At 40.0% G+C, this 15,890-nt stretch overlaps 1 protein-coding gene across 1 annotated transcript in view; it reads left to right on the forward strand.

Annotated features, from left to right (window-relative positions):
* Window positions 1–11,413: 11,413 nt before the first annotated feature.
* Window positions 11,414–15,890, forward strand: part of DIPK2B (divergent protein kinase domain 2B) — a 41,169-nt gene continuing 36,692 nt past the window's right edge. The window contains exon 1 of the mRNA XM_045812873.2: window positions 11,414–11,996. Within this exon, the coding sequence (XP_045668829.2) occupies window positions 11,764–11,996 (233 nt within the window). The 5' untranslated portion in view covers window positions 11,414–11,763. The remainder of the gene's footprint in view (window positions 11,997–15,890) is intronic.

Raw genomic sequence — 15,890 nt, forward strand, 5'->3', positions numbered from 1 at the left:
GATTAAATTCTCCAATCAAATGAAATAGGAAGGCTGGATAGAAAAAAAAAAAACCAACAAGAATCAACTATATGATGCCAACAGGAGACTCTTGAGCTTTAAGGACACACATAGGTACAAAGTGAAGGGATGGAAAAAGAAATACCATGCATGAGGAAAACAGACAGCAAGGTAGCCACAACTGCATCAGACAAAAGACTATAAGTTGAAAATGGTAACAAGACTAAAGAAGGTCATTATATAATGATAGAGGGATTAATTAATCAAAAAGATATAATGATCATAAATATATATGTACCCAACATCAGAGTACCTAATGTATTGAGCAAATACTAACAGATCTGAAGGGAGAAATAGACAACAATACAATAATTGTAGGGTACTTCAATACCCCACTTTCAGCAATGGCTAGATTATACAGACAGAAAATCAACAAGAAAATGTTGGACTTGAACCATACAGCAGACCAAATGGACCTAAAGGACATTTACAGAACATTCCATTCAACAGCAGCAGAATACACATTCTTCTCAATCGCACATGGAACATTCTCCAAGACAAATCACATAATAGGACACAAAACAAGTCTTGGCAAATTTAAGAAGGTTGAAATCATACCAAGTATCTTCTTTAACCACATAGTATAAAACTATAAATCAACAACAAAAGGAAAGCTGGAAAATGTACAAGCACCTAGAAACTAAACAACACATTTCTGAAAAACCAATGGGTCTAAGAAAAAATCAAAAGGGAAATCAAGAAATATTTCAAAATAAATAAATATGGAAATACAAAAAAAGCACCAAAACCTATGGGATACTGCAAAAGCAGTTATGAGGGGGAATTTTATAGCAATAAATGTATATATTAAGAAAACAGAAAGATCTCAAATAAGTAACCTAACTTTGCACCGCAAGGAACTAGCAAAAAGAAAAACTAAGTTCTAATTTAGCAGAAGGAAGGAAACAACAAAGATCAGAGCAGGAATAAATGAAATAGACATTAGACAATAAATAAGATCAACAAAACTAAGAGCTGAGTTTTTGAAAACATAAACAAAATTTACAAACCTTTAGCTAGAGTAAATAAGAAAAAAGAAAGAAGACTTAAATAAAATTAGAAATAAAAGAAACATTTCGTTGATACCATAGATATACAGAGAATCATAAGAGATTACTTTGAACAATTATACACCAACCTAGAAGAATTTGGACAACCTAGAAGTGGATAAATTCCAAGGAACAAAAAGAAAAGGGGGGGGAACAATCCATAAGAGATTCTTGGGGCATTTGGGTGGCTCAGTCACTTAAGTGTCTGCCTCAGCTCAGGTCATGATCCTGGGGTCTTGGGATTGAGTCCTGTGTCGGGCTCCTTGCTCAGTAGGGAGTCTGCTTCTCCCTCTACTTCTGCCCCCAACCCCTACTCATGCTCTCTTGCACACATACCCATGCTCTTGCTTATTCTCTCTCTCAAAAAAATAAAATCTTTTTAAAAACTGTAAGAGACTCTTAATGAGAGAGAACAAACTGAGGGTTGATGGACGGAGGTGGGGTAAGGGATGGGCTAGATGGGTGATGGGTATTAAAAAGGGCACTTGTTGTAATGAGCACTGGGTGTTGTATGTAAGTGATGAATCACTGAATTCTGCTCCTAAAACCAATATTGCACTGTATGTTAACTAACTACAATTTAAATAAAAATTTGAAAAGAAAAAAATTCCTAGAAATGTACAACCTACCAAGACTAAACAGGAAGAAACAGAAAATCTGAACAGACCAATAGCAAGTAAGGATATTGAATCAGTAATCAAAAACCTCCCAACACAGGAAAACTCAGGAACAGATGGCTTTGCTGGTAAATTCTGCCAAACATTTCAAGAAGAATTAATACCAATCCTTCTCAAATTCTTCCAAAAAATCAAAGAGAAAGAAATGTTCCCAAACTCATTTTCATGAGGCCTTCATGATTGATCCCAAAGCCAGTTAAGGACACTATAAGAAAAGAAAATTATAGACCAATATCCCTGATGAATATGGATGCAAAAACTCTCAGTGAAATATTAGCAAACCAAATTTAACAACACACTGAAAGGGTCATATGTTAAGTGGGATTTATCCCTGGGTTGCAAGCATGTTTCAACATACACAGATCAATAAATGTCATACACAACATTAATAGATGAAAGATAAAAATCATGATCATCTCCATAGATGCAGAAAAAGCGTTTGACAAAACACTGCATCTTTTCATGATAAAAATGCTCAACTCAAATTTGATATAGAAGGAACATACTTCAATATAATAAAGGTCATATATGACAAGTTAACAGCTAACGTCATACTCAACAAATGTGAAAGTTTGAAAGCTTTGCCTCTAAGATAAAGAATAGCACAAGAGTACTCACTCTCACCACTCCTATTCAACATAACTGGAAGTCCTAGCCAGAGCAATCAAGCAAGAAAAAGAAATAAAAGGTGTCCTAAATGGAAAAAAAAAGTAAAATTATCTTTGTTTGCTGATGATACAATCTTATGTATAGAAAATTCTAAAGACTCCAACAAAAAAACCATTAGAACTAATCAACAAATTCAGGAGCTTCAGATTCAAAATCAACATACAAAAACCAGTTGTATTTCTATACACTAATAATGAAATATCTGAAAAAGAAATAAAGAAAAGAACCCCATTAACAATGGTATCGAAAACAAAATTAATACAGTATAGGTTGATTAAACTGAACTTAAATTTTAAAAATTTTTAAAGAAGAAATTTTAAAAAGAATAAATTTAACTGATGAAGTGGAAGATCTGTATGCTGAAAACTGTAAGACTTTCTTTAAAAATATTGAAGAATACACAACATATGGAAGATATCCTATGTTTATGGATTAGAAAAATTAATATTTTTAAAATGTCCAGGCTACTCAAAGCCATCTATAGATTCAGTGCAATCCCTATCAAAATTCTAATGACATTTTCATTAAAAATTAGAAGAAAATCCCAGTATTAGTGTGGAAACAAAACAAAACCCAATAAGTCCAAAGAGATCCTGGGCAAAAACAAACAAGCTGGAGGCATCACACATCCTGATTTCAAACTATACTGCAAAGCTATAGTAATCAAAACAGTATGGTTTTGGCATAAAGAGAGACACATGGACCAATAGAACAGAATCAAAAGCCCAGAAATAAACCCATGCATATCAAGTCAATTAATTTACAACAAAGAGCCAAGAATATGCAATGAGGAAAAGACAGTCTCTTCAATATATGGTGTTGAGAAAACTGGACAGTCACATGCAAAAGCATGGAGATGGACCACTCTCTCACACCATACACAACAATCAACCTAAAATGGATTAAAGACATGAGCATAAGACTGAAACCATAAAACTCCTAGAAGAAAACATAGGTGGTAAGATCCTTTAGATCAGTTGACAATGATTTGTTGGATTGACATCAAAAGCAAAGGCAACAAGAGCAAAAATAAATAAATGGGACTACATCAAACTAAAAACCTCCAACACGGCAAAGGAAACCACTGACGAAACAAAAAGACAACCTATAGAATGGGAGAGAATATTTGCAAATCATATATCTGATAAAGGGTCAATATCCAAAATATACAAAGAACTCCTACAACTCAGTAGCAAAAAAACCCAAAATCTAATTAAAAAATGGGCAGAGTATCTGAATAGACACTCTTCCAAAAAAAAAGCCATAAAGATGGCTAGCAGGTACATAAAAAAGTGCTCGACATCACTCATCATCAAGAAAATGCAAATCAAAACCACAATGAGATACCACCTCGCATCTGTTAGGATGGCCATCACCAAAAAGATTAGAGACAAGTGTTAGTGAGGATGTGGAAAACAGGGAACCCTTGCTGGTGGGGGGGGGGGGTAAGCTGGTACAGCCACCATGAAAAACAGTATTGGGAGTTCTTCCAAAAATTAAAAACAAAACTATCATATGATTTAGAAATTCCACTTTCTGGGCATGTATGCAGGGGAAATCAGTATCTCGAAGGGATAGCTATACTTCCATGGTCATTGCAAGATTATTCACTATAGCCAAGACATGGAAACAACCTAAGTGTCTATCAACAGAGGACTGGATGAAGAAGATGTGGTGTATATATATATAATGGAATATTACTCAGCCGTGAGGAAGAAGGAAATCTTGTCATTTGTGACAACATGGATGAAGCTTGAGTGCATTATGCTAAGTGAAATTAGTTAGAAAGATAAAGACAAACACTATGACATCACCTATATGTGGAATCTAAAAAACCAAACTCATAGAGACAGAGAAGAATGGTAGTTACCAAGGACTGGGGGGTGGGGAAAATGGGGAGATGTTGGTTAAAGAGTTCAAGCTTTCCAGTCACAAGATGGATAAGTTCTTAGGATTTAATGTATAGTATGGTGATTATAGTTAACAATACTGTTTTATATATTTGAAAGTTGCTAAGAAAGTAGATCTTAAAAAGGAAGGATAATTTTGTGATGTGTTGAAGGTGTTAACTAATGCTACTGTGGTGATCATTTTGCAATCTACGTGTATCAAAATCTATATGTTGTACACCTTAAATTTATGCAGCGTTATATAGCAATTATATCTCAATAAAACTGGGGAGGAAAAACTCAAGATGCAATTAAACAAGTGAAACTATCAAGAGCCCAAGTTAAAGCTTTTTTTTTTTTTAATCCGTATGCTAGTATAGACTAAGGGCACCTGACAAAACTGTTCATATGAAAAATAACTGAGTATTTTAGTTTTCTGAAAGTTTGTATGAGCCAAGAGGATTAAATACAGCTGCCAGAAAAAAAAAGAAAAAAGAAAATACAATCTCTGATATATCAATAGATATATCATGCCCAGAACGAATGAAATCCAGACCACATCTACCCCCCCCTTTTTTTTAAGATTTTATTTATTTATTTGACAGAGAGAGACAGCCAGCGAGAGAGGGAACACAAGCAGGGGGAGTGGGAGAGGAAGAAGCAGGCTCCCAGCGGAGGACCCTGATGTGGGACTCGATCCCAGAACGCCGGGATCACGCCCTGAGCCGAAGGCAGACGCTTAACGACTGCACCACCCAGGCGCCCCCACATCTACCCCTTAATATGGAGATCAATTAAGTATATCATTGGTTCTCAGCATGCATCAGAATCACCCAGAAGACTTGTTAAGTACAGATTACAGGCCCTACCACAGAGTTTCTGCTCAGTAGGTCTGGGGTGAGGCCCAAGAATTTGCATTTCTTGTAAGTTTCCAGATAAAGCTTGTCTTAGGGCCACACTTTGAGAGCCACTGAGCAAGAACATGGTCAAAGGCTACACCACACAATGGCAAATGTTCTAGGAGCATTATGATAGGAGAAAATGTTCAAAGAACTGGATATACTTAGCTTGATAAGAGTTACATGATAACTTGCCAGCCGTGTTTGAAGGCTTACGTGGCAGAAGAAATGGACTTGTCAGTTGTGGTTCGAGAGGCAAAATTGAAGCAAAAACTAATTGGAAATTACAAAGAGGCAAATCTGAGCTCAACACAAGGACATACTTTCTGTTAGAATCATTCAAAAATAGAATCGGTTAAGTTTCAAAAAATCAGGGTCTGGATTTAGTATGGATGGATGGATGTCTTTTTTTATGAATATATGTATCTTAAACCTGGAATATTAATGTATACCAAAAGTTTAGCAGTGCTTATCTTTTGGTGGGGGTAAGACAGATATTTTTCTTTTGGTTATTTCTATTATCTAATTTTACCACAATGAATATGGATTATTTATGTAATAAAATACTAAGAGCTGAAAAATGAAATGGGTTGTTTTACAAGATAGATAGGTGGCTCCCTGTTATCTAAAATGATCAAGCAGAAGCTAGTGAAAAATCTTAGTAAATTACTTAGAGAAATGGTTCTCAAACTTTAAAATACATCAGAATCTCCAGTAGGGTTTGCTAAAATACAGAGTGCCCCACTCTCAGTGTTTCTGATTCAGTGGATCTGGGTTTGAGCCAGAGAATTTGCATTTCTTTTTTTTTAAAGATTTTATTTATTTATTTGACAGAGAGACAGCCAGAGAGAGAAGGAACACAAGCAGGGGGAGTGGGAGAGGAAGAAGCAGGCTCCCAGCGGAGCAGGGAGCCCAATGCGGGGCTCGATCCCAGAGCCCTGAGATCAGGCCCTGAGCAGAAGGCAGACACTTAACGACTGAGCCACCCAGGCGCCCCAAGAATTTGCATTTCTTTTTTTTTTTTAAGATTTTATTTATTTATTTGACAGAGATAGAGACAGCCAGCGAGAGAGAGAACACAAGCAGGGGGAGTGGGAGAGGAAGAAGCAGGCTCCTAGCGGAGGAGCCTGATGTGGGGCTCGATCCCATAACGCTGGGATCATGCCCTGAGCTGAAGGCAGATGCTTAACCGCTGTGCCACCCAGGCGCCCCAAGAATTTGCATTTCTAACAAGTTTTCAGTCTTGTCGTTGCCACTGGTCTGGAAGCCATAATTTGAGTAACTCTGGTGTGGTAGGCATCCTTCTAAAATGGCTCCCAATGATTCCCATCTCCTGGTATCCATGCCCTTAAATAATCCTCTCCTTTTATGTGTGGGCTGGACCTAATGACTTGCTTCTAACAAAGACAATGCAACAACAGTGATGGAACGTCACTACTGAGATTAGGCTATAAAGGACTGTGAGGGACTTCTTCTTCCAGAAAGATGTACAGAAGTACATTTCCCTATCACTCCTACTAAGCACAACTAAAAACTCTAGACATCATAAGTAAATCAAACATAAGAAGACACTGACAAGTGGAAAGAAGACCCATGAGCTAGGGAAGTTGAGACCTGAGGAATGACGTGGTTGTGAGCTCCCCGTGTTTTCTTACTGCCTCATACATTCAAGACTTGGTACTAGAGAAGCCAGCAACCTGGAAAGGCCAACTGACAGAGATTATTTTAAAGCCCCAACAAAAACCTTATCTCTCTAGCCAAAGGACTAGGAAAGGGCACCCTAGAATGACGGAAAAAACTGTGACCTTACCCCCACCAGCAAGGCCAAGAAGAGAACCTACATTTCCACTCTTGCCAGTCTATAATGAGGCACCCTAACTTTCCTCCTCCATTGGGGTGATGTCAGACAAGGCCAAGTGGGGAGCCAAGACTTTCATGCCCAGGCAGTAACAAGGCATATACACGCTCTCTCCCCACCAGCAGTGGAGACCATGTGGGGAATCTGGACTTCAATCCCCACCCAGTGGTAAGGAAGTGCCCACTTTGTCTCCCTGACAGGGCTATATCAGAGGGCCTAGTAGAGAGTCAGGACTTTTACCATCATTCAGTGGTAACAAGGACATCATCCCCCTGCAGTATCACTGGAGACCACAGTAGGGAGTAATAATGGGGCACTCGTGACGTCCCAGCCAGGGTGAAATCAGCAGACGCCTAGTGGAGATCAGGAGCTCCCATAGCTCCTTAGAAGTAAAAAGGAGACCCTCCTTCCCAGGTGTCGACAATCACTGAGCGGGAGCCTGAACTTCCCTCTGGAAGTAATGAGGTGGCTCTCTCCCTGCTAGTCCCTTTCCAGTATTACGTCAGAAAGTCAGCTAAAACATAATATTTAAATAAGTTCTTGAATCTCATAACATAATATCAAAAATGTCCAGATTTCAATTGAAAATCACTCATCATACCTAAGACTAGGAAAAGCTCAACTTGAATGAAAAAAAGATGTAGATGCCAACACCAATATGACAAAGATGTTGAAATTATCTAACAAAGATTTTTAAAGCAGCCATCATAAAAATACTTCAGTGAGCATTACTAAAACATCTGACACAAATTCAAAAAATAGAAAGACTGAGTAAAGAAATAGAAAGTCCCAGAAAATAAATAAGACACAAAGAACAAAATGGAAATTTTAGAACTGAAGAATACACTAACTGAAATTAAGACTTAATGGAAAGACTTAATGGAATAGAAGGAACAAAGAAAATAATTGGTAAACTTGAAGATACATCAATAAAAATTACCCAACCTGACAACAAAGAAAATATGCTGAAAAAAATAATAAACATGGCCTCAGTGACCTACTGGAAATACAACAAAAGATCTAACATACATGTCATCAGATTGTTGGTAGGAGAAGAGAAAGAGGGAGGGGTTGAACAATATTTGAATAAATAATGGCTGAAAAGTTTTCAAATTTCACCAAATGCATAAACCCACACATTCAAGAAGTTGAGTTAATTGTGAACAGAATAAACTCAAAGAAATCCACTCTAGTAGACAAAAGTTCTCAAAACTAAACATGAAGTAAAAATATTGAAAGCAGCCAGAGACTAACCTATAGGCAAAGAACAATGACTGAAAGTAGATTTCTCTATTAGAAACCAATGAGCCAAAAGGAAATGGAACATTTTTAAAGTGCTAAAAGAAAAGAATTGTCAGCTCAGAATTCTATATCTACAGAAAATATCCTTCAAGAACAGAGGGCAAATAAAACATTTTCCAATGAAGGCAAACTAAGAGAATTTGTCACTAGCTGACTTACTCTAAAAGAATAACTGAAGGAAATTCTCTCAGCAGAAAGGAAATGACAAAAGAAGAAATCTTGTATCATTAAGAAGGAAGAAAGAACAATGGAAATAGTAACATTATGGGTGAATACAATATACTTTCCTTTTCCTCTTGACTAAAATACGCTTGATTTTTTTAAACAAAAATTATAACACCCTAAAAATGTATATAGAGGGAATATTTAAGACAATTATATTGTAAGTGGAGGAGTTAAGATTTCTACACTTCACTTAGACTGGTAAGCTGTTGACACCACTAGACTGTGATAAGTGGTATATATATAATGTAATACCTGGAAGAGCCACTAATACAGCTATGCAAAGAGATATGCTTAAAAACAATATAGATAACTCAAATGGAATTCTAAAATGTTCAAGTGGTAGGACAAAGAAAACAGAGAGAACAAATAACAGTAACATATGGCATACTTAAGCCCTAACTTTTCAATATTTGCATTAAATGTTAATGATCTAAACATACCAATTGAAAGACAGGGATTGGCAGCGTGGATTAAAAATAAAGCAAACAAAACATGACCCAACAACACTGTCTGCAAGAAACACATTTCAAATATAACGATATAATTAGGTTGGAAGTAAAGGATGGAAAAAGAGACACCATACAAACATCAATCAATAGAAAGTGGGAATAGCTGTATTAACATCGTATAAAGTAGACTTGAGGGCAAGGAAAATTATCAAAGACAGAGAGGGACATTCCTTAGTGATAAAAGGGTCAATTCGTCATAAAGACATAGTAATCTTAAATGTGTACACCAAACAAGACAGCTATAAAGTATGTGAAGCAAAAACTGATAAAATTGAAAGAGAAAAATTTTTAAATCTACAATTATAGTCAATCCACAACTGATAAGCAGCTAGATAGAAAATCAGCAAAAATATAGAGGAACCAAGAGCACTGTCAACCAGCAAGCCCTAGTCAACATTTATACAACACTCCGCCCCGCAAGAGCAAAATGCACATTCTTTGCAAGAGCTCATGAAACATACACTAAGACACACTATATCCTGGACCGTAAACAAACTTGTATAAATTTGAAATAAAAAATTGAAACCAGGGGCTCCTGGGTGGATCAGTCAGTTAAGCATCTCGCTTCAGCTCAGGTCATGATCTCGGGGTCCAACTCGAGCCCCACATGGGCTCCCTGCTCAACAGGGAATCTTCTTGTCCCTCTCCCTCTGACCCTCCCTTTGCCCATGCTCTCTCTCTTTCTTTCTCTTTCTCTCTCTCTCTCAAATAAGTAAATAAAATCTTTTTTTAAAAAAAATATTGAAACCATACAGAGTGTGTTTTCAGACCATAGTGGAATCAAACTAAAAATCAATTAAGAGAAAGAAAGCAGGAAAATGTCCAAACACTTTGAAACTAAACAACACACATTGAAATAATTCATGGGTCAGAGAAGAAGTCTCACGGAAAAATTTTAAAATACATTGAACTGAATGCAAATAAAAATACAACATAGCAAATTTTGTGGGGTACAGCTAATATAGTGTCAAAAGATAAATTTATAATGTAAAATATTTATATTAAAATGAGGAAAGTTGTCAAATATATAACCTAAGATCCTATCTCAAGAAACTAAAAAAAGTAGAGCACGATAAATCCAAAGCCAGCAGAAGGAAATGAATAATAAAGGTAAGACCAGAAATCAATGAAATTGAAAATAGAAAAACAAAAAAGCAGCTCCCAGTGAACACGAGGAACCCAACACAGAACTAGTATCGAGAATATATGAAGAACTCTCACAACTCCAGAATTAAAAACAAACACAACCAGGGTCGCCTGGGTGGCTCAGCCTACCATCTACCTTCGGTTCAGGTCATGATCCCAGGGTCCTGGGATCGAGCCCCGCGTCAGGCTCCCTGCTCAGTGGGAAGCATGCTTCTCCCTGTCCCACTCCCCCTGCTTGTGTTCCCTCTCTCACTGTCTCTGTCTGTCAAATAAATAAATAAAATCTTAAAAAACACACACACACACACAACCAAACATTTCCCTGAGGAGGGCAGACAGTGAGCTTATAATCATATGTGTAACCATCGGAGACCTGCCATTAGCCTGCTCTTCCTGTCAATCATTAGCAAAACTCCCCAATTCTCCTGAGACCATCTCTGGCCCCCTCCTCTCTGCCTTTTCTCCCCCTGTCCTGTCCCAAGCCTGCCTTCCCTGATTTGGTCCTCATACGCTCTCTCTATTCCTAAATCAGCACTCCCTTCCACTCCATGCTGTGGGCTTTTATCTTGCTGCCAGGAGGAAGGCAATTGTGGGGCAGTTAATGCCACCAAGTCAGGCTGGCCATGGAGAAGGGAGGCAGGGTGCAGAAGGGAAGGGCGACCGGTAGGCGGGGTGGGGGTGGGTAGAGGGAAAGACACAGATGGGTGCAGGCAGAAGAATCTTTCTGATGCTCCCGGGTCACATCAAAGGCCACCAAATCCTTTCCCCTCCGTGCTCAGGTCTGTAAGAGGAGCTAAAACGTGGACTAACGAGTTTTTCTATTCCCGAAGCAGCCAAAACTTTTTGCCATTCCAATCAGTGTTAAATGTGCCCCTCAATGGCCAGCAGACTGACCTCGAGTTATTTCACAGCCAAATAGAATCAAAGTGGGGCTGGCATGGCTAGTCAAGGGGGCGGGCCAAAGTATCCACTGCAGAGGGGGGAAATTGCGGGGGGGGGGGGGTGTGCACGCGCACGTGCAATCCATAGGGACAGACGTGCCCAGAACTGAAACAGTGGAGGGTGGAGGCCTTCAGGAATCTTTGAAACTCCCAGGTGGAATCCAGGTTGGACCCACATCCTGAATGGACCTTTCCTGCTCAGCCAGGATATCCTGTGTTTGTCGAAAGGACCGCACAGGGAAGCCCTGACCATTGTCCTTCCCGAAATCTGCCAGTCAGCCCTTCCCCAGCCTCAGGCAGCCGCCCCAGACAGAGGAAGAGTAACTCTGGGAAACGGTGTTATCAGCATCGTCCATGGACTTCCTCACCTCCTCCCCAGCCTCGTTAGCCCCAGGATCCTCAGCATCCTCCAACAGAAATTGGGGAAGCTGGCATGGGGTCCGCGCCCTGAAGACAGCCCCCTTCTCTCTTGCCAAGACCTACCTCTGTGCAGCCCTGAGTGGGCCTCTGAAGGCTGCAGCGGGAATCCCAAGCGGGAGATGGAGCCCTGGCTGGGGCCTAAAGCTGCCAGGCTTTCCCCAGGCCGGCCGGTCCTGCTGCTGTGGGTCTCAGCCCTGAGTGTTTCTGTTTCCTCGCTGGCTTCTCCCTCTCCTTCTCCGGGGCCCCGAATCAGAACCAGCTACAATCTGGGAAGGACTTTCCTCGGTCTTGATAAATGCAATGCCTGCATCGGGACATCAATTTGCAAGAAGTTCTTTAAAGAAGAAATAAGGTCAGAATCTCCATTAGATAACTTGGAGGGGCGAACTCCTGTTCCCTTCGCGGTGATGATGTCCAGGAGTTTGTGGGGAATGAGTCGGGATGCGATTTCTGGGTGGGAGCCGAGGCAAAGTCATGTAATCGTAGTGGCGATGGGTTGAAGTTGGGGTGGGGAGGGGGGTAAGGTACGAAGCTGAATTCTAGCCCTAGATGCTAAATCCAGAGTTTTCTTTTGAAGTGGGAGCTGAGAGTGTTCTTTTCTACGGATTGAGTAGCCTGGGTTCATTGAGTTTGCCAAGTTCATTTCCCATAAAAAGAGGGAAGTAAAATTAATAGAAGGCCTACTATGTGACGGACATTTTAAAGCTCATTTTTATTCACTCCGCATCACCATCCTGGAACGATGATGCTTTGCACTCATTACTCAGAGAGTGGCCATAGCAAGATTAAGTGACTTGCCCAAGGTTACCACCTGGTAAGTGGCGGATCTGGGGTTCAAACCAGCACGGTTTGCTCCCAAGTTTCTGAACCAATTTTCTGATACAGAGGAAAACCCAAGTTTAGAAAATGGTGATGCATTTGGATCTCCCCAAAGGATGGTATCACACTCTGGAGTTCAAGCCTGTCGGCACATAGTCAATGAGTCTTGACCACAGCCAGGACCCAGCAGGTGCTCTAGTGACATCGCTGTGACTCTGGTCATTGACCTCGAGGGGCTCAGGAGGAGAGAGCCATGTTACAAGTAACAATAATAAGAGGAGGGGAACATGAATTCCAAATGGGGACTGGGGAAGGCATTCAGAGAGAGGCCTTTAAAGGATGAGCTGAAATTTAGGAGAAGGGCTTAAGGTAGGAGGGCCAGCTAAAACAAGGGAGAGGCGAGAAGCACTTAGTGGCTGGAGCATGAGGCCTATGTGGAGGCGTGGTACAAGGAGGCAATTGGAAGAGGCCGATGGGGCCGGGGCCTTGAATGCCATGCCAAGGAATTGGGACCTTCACCTGTGGGCCAGCGGTTCCCCGCCTCTTCCATACTAAAGATCCTTTGTAGTAGGCCTTTTTTCCTCAGTCTTCCCCTCCAGGGACCTATCTGAGGCACGTAAGATTTGGTGACCAAACAAATAGTATTAATTTACAATAATTTGATTTCTGATCTGTATTAACTGAAGACCTATTTGATTATTCAACTTAGTCACTAAACAGATCTAATGAACAGACAATATCAATAAAAAATATGGCCCTTTTGCAAGATGATAGATATCGTATTGATGTGGACTTTCCCCATTAGACCTTTTTTTAAGGCATTTCACATGGCGAAAAGTTGAAAGACCTTCCCAACTGGGGAAGCTCTATTGCAGGCAATGGTGACAGAGTCTAGGGGGGTAGAGACAAGATGAGACTTGTGTTTGGGAAGGATCTCCTGGAAAGCGATGTGCATCTGCCTTTGGCTCAGGTCATGATCCCAGGGTCCTGAGATCGAGCCCCACGTCGAGCTCTCTGCACAGCAGGGAGTCTGCTTCTCCCTCTGCCCCTCCCCCCACCACCCCGCTTCTGTGCTTGCTCTCACTCTCTCAAATAAATAATTTAAAAAAAATAATAATATAATAATATAATTTTAAAAAGGAAACCAGTGTGCAGGATGGACTGGTTGATGCTGGCAGGGGCAGCTGGACCAGTTCTAGTCCAGGAGAAAGGTCAGTGGGATCAGGGGCAGGAAGGATGCCAGTGGGTTCAGCCAGAGAGTCATTTGGTTGACCAACTCCATGTGACAGAAAGTAAAAGATGGAAATGTTGGAAGCACACACAAGATCTCCATCCCGCCTAAGAAATGGGATGGAGAGGACCAAGAACACGGGTGAAGTGGAGCTGATTCCTCAGACAAAGGAGGCGGGGAGAATACGGACAGATTTTCCAACAGGAGGGAGGGCCATTATGGGATTCAACTGAAGGAGAGTCCCAGGTTCACATCCTCCTGGAGGTAACGAAACAAGATTGAATGAATCGCGCCGTTGCTCTTTGCCAAGTGGCAATAAATGAAGTTTTTCTCACCAGGCAGGTATTGGCCAAATTCAGGAAGCATTTCCCCAAATAGGTTTGTGTTCCATTCAAGTTCAGGATATTACCTCAGCTCCCTCAGAATTTATGTTCCATGTGCGCCCGAAAGGGATGTGTGCAGAGACAAGCAGGAAAGGCCGGGGCAGGGGGGTTGGGATTTAGGGCTCTCCATGTTGAGAATGCACATTCCTCAAGCACAAAGCCCCAGACAGAGGCCGTAAGTGGGTCTGGGGACATGGACTTGTCTATAGTCCTTTACAGCATAAGCAACTCTTTCCTTATTTTAAAAAGTAATATCTGTTTATTTTAGAATTTTCCAGAAATATTGAAGAAAGCACAAAATGAAAATCATGTGTAATTCTTGCGCCCAGAAATCACCCCTTAGTTAACATTTTGATGTATATCGTTGCCACCTTTTTTTTAAGTATGGATTTAAAATTTTTTTTTCAGAAAGATGTGATCATACTATGTACCCTCTTCTGTAAACTTTTATTTAACAGTATGTCAGGAACACCTTTCCACATTGTTAACTATTCTTCGACGTCAGCCAGAGAAGCATTTTTCTAGATATGTCTCCTTTGGCAAGGAAAACAAAAGTAAATTAAACTATTTGGACTGCACAAAAATAAAGTCTTTGCACAGCATAGAAAACCATCAACAAAACAAACAAAAAAACCCACCAAATGGGAGAAGCTATTTGCAAATGATACATCCACCATTTGATTTTTAATGGCTTTGTGGTTTTCAATCGCATCAGTCAACCATAATTTATTTAACTAATCCACTGTTGTGAGACAACTAGGGTTTTTTCTTTTCTTTTCAGTATTATAAGCAGTGCTATGTTGAAAATCCCTGTTGCTAGATTTTTGGGCACATCAATCATTCCTATGACAAACTTCCAAAAGTGGAAATTTCTGGGTGGCAAAATATAGCGCATTTTTAGGAGACTTTATATATGTATATATCCCCAAATGGAGATTTCTAGCTATAGAGCTCACTTCTTGCTCGCTCACAAATAGTTACTATTACTACTATTTTTAGTTCGTATGTCTTCTGAGTTGAGCCTTTTTTTCAGGCTTACTGGCTTTCTTTCTTTCTTTCTTTCTTTCTTTCTTTCTTTCTTTCTTTCTTTCTTTTTTGGCTTTGGATTATTCTTTTATTTATTTTTTAATTAATTTATTTTTTAATTTAAATTCAATTAGCCAACATAGAGTACTAGCCATTTCTATTCCTTGTTTGCTAACTTGTCTACAAGTTCATATCCTTTGCCTCTCTTTCTAAGAGTGTTTGTTCGTCTTGTCCACCTCCAAATATTTTCCCACTTTTACAAAAGACTATGATGATACCTTAGGAAAAAGCCCAGCCTGAACTCTCAGATGTTTGGCTGACAGGCTAAAACCAGGCAAGCATTAGCATTCCAGGCCAGGTTCTCAGTAAGAACTGGACAATACTCGTTTGTTTGGCAGCAAAGAGTGAGCCTGGGAAGCTGAAGACCCGTCATTGGTAGAGGAATGTCATCTTTCCTTCTAACCCTTATCTTCTCTTTGGCAAGAACGCTAATGATAAATGCGATGCCTCCCATACCCAACCGTTAACCTTTGAACATTACGATGTTTTCAGTACCAGTTTTCCCATGTGTTCCGTGTGGACTTTCAAATCCTGAATGAAAAAAGTTAAGGGAAGCCAGAAAACAAGAGGAAACCTGATCGATGTAGTCTTCCTGCTGAAAACATGCCTATCGGTGAAATCCTAAGCGATCATGCCAGTTGGCGAGATCTACCAGGAACTGATCGATCAGGAATCATGTATGTGCAGGTCATAGGTTGGGAAGAAAGGTGGAAGTGGGGGACTTAGC

This window comes from Ursus americanus, chromosome X, assembly GCF_024610735.1.
Source record: "Ursus americanus isolate L20-20 chromosome X, mUrsAme1.1.p, whole genome shotgun sequence".
In the NCBI taxonomy this organism is placed as follows: domain Eukaryota; kingdom Metazoa; phylum Chordata; class Mammalia; order Carnivora; family Ursidae; genus Ursus; species Ursus americanus.